Source organism: Arachis ipaensis, chromosome B3 (genome assembly GCF_059453495.1).
Source record: "Arachis ipaensis isolate K30076 ecotype BB chromosome B3, ASM5945349v1, whole genome shotgun sequence".
Lineage (NCBI taxonomy): Eukaryota > Viridiplantae > Streptophyta > Magnoliopsida > Fabales > Fabaceae > Arachis > Arachis ipaensis.
The window spans coordinates 44,185,899-44,193,003 of NC_142438.1; the positions used below are offsets into that span (position 1 = coordinate 44,185,899).

The window sequence follows — 7,105 nt, forward strand, 5'->3', positions numbered from 1 at the left end:
GCTCGGACCGGTTATCTTCGCGGCCGGATTTTGAGTCTTGATATTCCTTTTTTTGACACTCTTTTGTATATATATAATCTCGCGTTAGCTTATCCCTGTTCGTTACGTTATCGATCGGAGTGTTGCGTTTTCGAGTTACGGTTTTTGTTTACCCCTTTTTCTACAAGGCTCCTAGTTATAATCAATTATTCATACTACTATACGTACTAAATTTTTGTTTTAGAGGTCGTAATACCTTGCCATCTCTGAATTATGACTTAAGCATAAGACTCTGTATGGTAGGGTGTTACACAACACTAGGCAACACTGCATTTATAGCACTAGGCAATGCTTCTTTAATAGCCTCAGTGATGTCTGTTTGTGAAACTGACTTGACTGTAGAAACACCTGTATCTTCAGGTAATGGCACATCTCTATGATCATGAATACCAATATCCAGACTGCGGCCTAACCCATGAACTCGTCCTCTCTTGTTGGTTCCTGCAACTTCTGTCCACACGTCAGGATCAACTTCAGGTTGATCTATTAAATCTTCTCCATATTTTTGTGATATTGCCTCTCCATATGAGTCCTACAGCAGAAAAATAAGGACATATTATTAAGAAAACTAAAACTAAATTATACTACAAAATTAAAGGCACTTACAATAATTTTCTTGGATACTTCAGAAACATATTCTCCACTTTTTTTCTTATGAACATCATCATATACTTCAAGGAAAGATACCCGACGCTTCAACTTAGCTTCTTGTAACAACATTTATTAGAATATACCATCATAAATCATTTGTTATAGACAATATTTTTCTTTATACCTTTCTTCTCTTGTGTTCGCCAAAATTGATAGACCCTACAGTGTGTAGTTTATGAGCAGGCATAGCAGCCCTATTTTTTTGACCGGCCACAGACTTGTTTTGCCACTTTGAATCTAACCAATGATCAACTAAGCCATTCCAAACATCAACTTTTATTGCTTTAGGTCCATGACCTTAATATCAGCAATACTAGTAGAGTTTGCCTCCTTAAAAGCTCTATCCCTTGCTCTTTTCAAAATATCAGGATAGCGGTCATGCATTGTCTTATTCCAAACAGTTCTTGCCATAGCCTTATCATAATTTGATGCAAATTCATGTTTTTCCTAAATTTAAGCATTCGAAGGACTTAGTAACTACTCAATCCAATTATATATTAAAATCGCATTGAAGCAACATCACAATCACTTACCAGGAAACCTTTAAACAACTCGTCCTTCATGTTTGGACAATAATCCTGCCATCTTGGCGCTGGAGAAGGCATCCTACTTAGCAAATCTTTCGTAATATCACGAGTTACCGTATGATCTGTAAATCTCTTCCTACATTAAACAATACACGACTATCAAAAATAGTTTAACACACAACAACATAGATCATCAAAGCAACAACAAATTCTAAGCTTAGCTATAATACTCACAACTTTAAAATAATTCATGAAAATAACATAGATCATAAGAATGTAAAGCTCCCAAGAGTACATCAACTAAATTAAGAAAAAATAACCGCATCAACTAAATTAATAATAGATTAGAAAAAAAAACAAGTAATAATCAGACCAAATATTTAATTTACTCACGAGGCATGTATTTTGTTACAAGTAGGTACAAATTGGGTCAATTTTAACAAATCTAGTAATAAACTAATAAATTAAAGATTGTGTTAGACTGTTTGCTGTAACAAATTTGAAGTGAAAATTATAGATTGTTATACATTGATTTATGAATTTTATTTCTGATTCTTGAAAGACTTAGATTAGACCTATATAAAACAGGAAAAGTAAACACAAAGTTTGCAACTTTATATAAGGCACATTCACATCTACCATATCTCCTATGAAAAGGTGTAGATGAACAAGGGTTCGAAGGATTTGTCCAAATATTATTATGGCCCTTGATTTTGTTTTTTGATTAAATTATAAAAGGAATAAATGCCAAAGTTGTATTCAATCTGAAATGCTTAATATGACGGTAAGACTTCCTTATCAAATATGATGGAAAAAATATATATATTTTTCACACAAACTTAGGAACAAAAAAATAGGATAGATATTTCAGCTGCATAGATTTTAAGTTAGCTGTATTCAACCTCGAATTGCCATGTTTCTAATTTTTTTTTTTTTAGGTTAGAATATGTTCTTTGATTAAAATCAAAGGCAGAATTTACATACAATAGGTAATAAGCAAGTTAGGCAAACCATTGTGTGTATTTTTGGTTTACCTCTTATAAATTAGGATCGAGTTCAACTTGATTTTATTAAGATTGAGTCTGTTTCAATGTAGTTTATGTTTAGATATTTTGATTTAAAAAGTAATTATAATTGATAAATAATTGGATAACAATAACTAACTGGTGCCGTTTATGGTGCTTGCCTATGGATAAACAAATCATTAGACTATTGTTTGACATATCACTTTCAAAGTAATTTATTTGTTATCATAATCTCATTAGTTTTAACAACATTAAATTATTATTATTATTTTTTTTAGAATCCATTTTAATAAAAATAGGTATAAATTGAGTCAATTTTAATAAATCTAGTAATAAACTAGTTTGTTAAAGATACTGCACCTAGTGATACCCTTCTTTTTCATTTTAAGTAGAAAGTATGTTGATATAGAAAGGTCAAATTAATAGTATAACTACTTACAATTTATCGCCTTTCTCTACAGCTATTACCAGCTTCCCGTTACTCCTAGTTTCAGATTGCACACTTGATTGTCCAACATTAGGTAGCTTATTATCTTCTGCTTCTAAAGCAGATGCGTCAGACGAATTCACACCTACAATGAATAAAAGAATTTTCAATTAGATGTATAGTTATTTGTGAATATGTAAATATTTAGCAGCCGAAGTAAATCATACCATCTAATTGTGGTGACGATTGTGACAAAACTTGTGGGGATGGTTGTAATGCTGATCCCACATTCAAATGTGAAAGATTAGGTTCATCATTATTATCACTCTGTTGACCTAAACAAAAAAAAAAGCCAAAAAATAGAAACGATAAAACCATTTCCTCGCCTAGGATTAATTAAATCACAATAAAGACATGCAGCTCAAACGTATAGTACAACTACATACCTAACACGTGTATCGGTGGTTGAGAAGAATTAATATCAGCAGTTTGCTCACCTAAACTCAATAAGATAAGACTACATCATATTTCCTAAATCAAGAGTTTTTAACGGTAAAATAAATTCAACGGCGAATGTATACCTGGCCTACGTGAGGAAAGCCGAGATTGATCCAAACGAGTGTTTTGTACTATTCGTCTACCTCTACCTTTTGGTGCCATGATTATCTATCAAATAAGAAATAAATTAAAAAAAAGTGTTATTAAAATATTTAAAATACAACCAATTAAAATATTTAGAAGCGATAGTTATCAATAAAAGAGAATATTAAAACATTATTCAACAGTTTAGATCACAAAATTTGAATTAGCATATTCCAGTAAAATTAATTTAAAAGATATTCAGTACAAGATAATGACAAGATTGCACCGAGAAAAGGATTTACCGTAAACAACTAATCTATAATGATATTACCACAAATTAGAAGAAATAGTCATCAAATTTATTCTATTAACATGATATAGCACTGCGAGCAACTAGTTCAAGGAGCCAAAAAAATAAAATAAATAAAACACTCAATATGAATATACGAAGAGTAGTGGGTTTTCACGTGGTGCATCCATTTATCTTAGATTAACAAGGTACATTTAATTATTTTCACGTGGTGCATCCATTTATCTTAGATTAACAAGGTACATTTGATTATTAGAACCTAAAATATGTGTGTATAATGTAGTTATTAATAATCGGCATAATTAAAATTTGAATATGCAGTGAACTTAATTGATATGTGAAGTATTAAAATATAAAGAATTAATGTTATTCTTTTTTGCCTACTCCGAACTGTGTTAAGGCTTTCTCTTACTCAAATATCATAGTGTTATTAGAGAGTTTATTATTCTATTTTAAAATATGAATGCAGGCATCATCAAACATGGTAGATGGCAAGCTCGGATTGGAAGAGTTGCAGGCAACAAAGATCTCTATCTATAGGAACTTTTAGTAAGTGAATCTAGACATTTAGCTATTCTATTTCACTTCTATTTTCTATTCTCTGTGGTAATTCACTAGCACATGCCAACCAAATTTTTTAATTATGGGCAAAGAAACCTCCAAGTAATTAAAACAAGAAAAAGAACCATGCATGATTACTAATTTTAGGTGCCTCACTTTCAATTGCGTTGAATTAAATAAAACACCTCCTAAAATATCATGACTCGTTAGGTACACGTATATATAGAATCAATGAAAGAAATAATCGATAGATACACTAAAATTGGATGAACCTATAATAAACTGTGTAAAAAAAGTCTTTTCCAAAAATAACAGCGGAAAAATAAAATAATATCTCTATTTATTTTATTTAATCAAAAGAGTATTTTACTATGGAATATAACTGTATCTTTTAAGGGTTTGATGAAAAATAATTTGGGTTTGGGAAGAGATGATTTTAAAGGTTTAAAAATATTTTTCAATCTCAAGATGCATGGTCTCCATGAACAATAAAATTCACAACAGCAGCAGAATCTAATTCAATGAAGATGCCATAATCCAATAAAACTTTGAATGCAAGTACCATCACAATCATATTAAATTAATGATAAGAACAAACATGAGAAGAGATTAATTTAACCTGAGACAAGATGGAAAGGAGCAGCGGATCTGCTACAGCAGTGTTGTGGATCAATATGGATTGAACCTCCTTTAGCGGACCTCCTTCTTTAAACAAACGGCACCAACAGTCCTTCCTTCTCCACCACCAGGAATCGTTGTTTTTCTTGTTCTACCGTGGCTAAATGGCAGAAGGGGAGATAATGGGATAGTGGCGTTTTTAATTTTTGATTTCAATTATTGCAAACTGTAAAGAGCGTTGCGCGCGTTTGTGATTTTTGGCTTTTAGCGCTTTTTTTTTAATTAGATATACTATAATTTTATTAAATTTTTAGTTTTTCTATTTTTAAATTTGAAATTTATATTTTTTAAAAGAAGAATTAAATTTTTAATTAAATATTAAAACCAAAAACCCCAAGCAACGAAAAAAATAACTCAAAAAACAACTCAAAAACCAACTATCCCCACGGACAGAAAACTACAATGGCTAGAACAACAAGAACTGAGATAGCAACTCACTAATTAAAACAAAGACTAACTAAAACAATAATTGAAAAATTAATACAATAAAAAAGAAGGAAAATAAATTACTTTAGTTTTCACATGTTCTGAAAATCAGCAGCAGAAGGGAGACGGAGCTGAAGCTTTCAGGGCGATGGATATGGCTGAACGGAAAGGCGGCTACACAGCGGGAAAATGGTGGCTGCGTGGAGGCTCGAAAATGCATGGAAACAGAGGCGTTTGGATGACGCTTGACCAGCGCGTACCGCGGCGGAGCAGACGCGACGGCAGTGGTGGCTGGGCAGGTTGAAGAATGACGAAGAGATGGAGGTTGCATGTTCAAATCGTTGCTGCGTTTGAAGCTTCAAAGAAAGGGGCTCTTTTGGAGTTTTGTGAGTGAGGTAACAGAGCTGAGGAAAAAGGGAATTTAGGGTGTTTTGGTTTTTGTTTCTCTTTCTTTCTTTGTTATAAAACGGCACCGTCTTATACTCTTATTACGTGTATGGTTTTTTTTTTTTTAAATGTAGATGAATATGATTTTAATAAACCATTTAATCAATTCAATACAAATAGACATATTTGTATTATTACTTTTATGGTTAATTATGTTTATATATTTGATTTAAAAAAATAACTTATAAAATTTTTAAATTAAAAAATTAATAATAATTTAATATTTTTAAATATATTTAAGATATATATAAAATTTAATTTAATTCCAAACTCATAATCCAAATTAAATTGAACTCAGAATCACCTTAACATTCAACAAGTTAAATAAATAAATTGTCTATCAAATTCGTATAATTATATTTTTTATCATCATAATTTTTTTTAATTTTTTTGAATGAAAAAAATAAGAATAAATATTTACTTATTTCAATTTATTCTAATCTATCAGCGAATAAAATATAAGAACATTAATTTTTGTGTCTTTGTCTTCTATTTATTCTTTTTAATTAATGTCATTTTTTAATTTCTTTCGTGAAACCATACGCAGCCTAAGTATTGAAATTTGAATCTTTGATCTGCATATGAAGTGAAGAGATACTCTGAGAAATTAAAAACGATAAGGGTATATGTATAATTAATGGCCGACAACTTTAAAATATTTAAAAAATACTTTATGAATATAGTAAATAAGTTCTTTTTTAGAGTATAGTAAATAAATTCTTTTACGACAAAATATGTGTAAATTAAAATAACCCAACGAGTTAAACAGGTTGATTCGTATAATATTTTTTTTAAATTGGACAAAAAACCAATTTAAAGAGGAGTTTACAAAATGTTTCTAGAGCAAAAAGAGTCCCTTTAAGTTAATTGTATGTTACCTTTTTTTAATGAGTTAGTCAGGTGGTCGAATTAAGTTAAAAAATAAAAAAAAAAGTTTATGATTTAATACGATATAATATATAATAGTATATTATTAAATTATGATATAATATCATTATTGATAAATGATAGTGAATTACTTATTTTGAATTCGAACTTCATGTGTATAATTATTTATAGTTTACTACCTTATTATAAAAAAGATAAATAAGCTAAGCCAAAGGTCGTTATACTTTACTTATATTTTACTTCCTTATTATATAACAGATAAATAAGCTATTTTACTACCTTATTATAAGCCAAAGGTTGTTAACTACTTTTGTTAAAAATATTATTATATAATATATATACTCCATAAAGTTATATAAGGAACATACGCTCGAATTTTATTATTTTTAGAGTTTGAATCTCGTTATTCACATAAAAATTAATTTGATGAATTATTTGATATAAGTGTTTTTATATAATAAAAAAATTGGAGACAAGTATATATATATATATATATATATATATATATATATATATATATATATATATATATATATATATATAT

General features: G+C 29.4%; 1 protein-coding gene across 7 annotated transcripts; it reads right to left on the reverse strand.

Moving 5' to 3' along the window:
• Nucleotides 1-211: 211 nt before the first annotated feature.
• LOC107634423 (uncharacterized) lies at nt 212-5,661 on the reverse strand. Of its 7 annotated transcripts, XM_021118810.2 has the most exons (9): nt 5,311-5,661; nt 4,742-4,900; nt 3,251-3,335; nt 3,116-3,166; nt 2,897-3,004; nt 2,682-2,814; nt 1,224-1,353; nt 815-1,137; nt 212-571 (listed from the first exon to the last, which is right to left on the reverse strand). In XM_021118810.2, exons 3-8 carry the CDS (start codon nt 3,327-3,329, stop codon nt 967-969), a joined length of 672 nt encoding a protein of 223 aa, XP_020974469.1. In that variant the 5' UTR covers nt 3,330-3,335; nt 4,742-4,900; nt 5,311-5,661; the 3' UTR covers nt 212-571; nt 815-966. The 7 variants fall into 7 exon arrangements, with proteins under 7 accessions (XP_020974469.1, XP_088363539.1, XP_088363535.1 ...); XM_088507413.1 differs by lacking the exon at nt 4,742-4,900; XM_088507409.1 differs by lacking the exon at nt 815-1,137.
• Nucleotides 5,662-7,105: the final 1,444 nt, after the last annotated feature.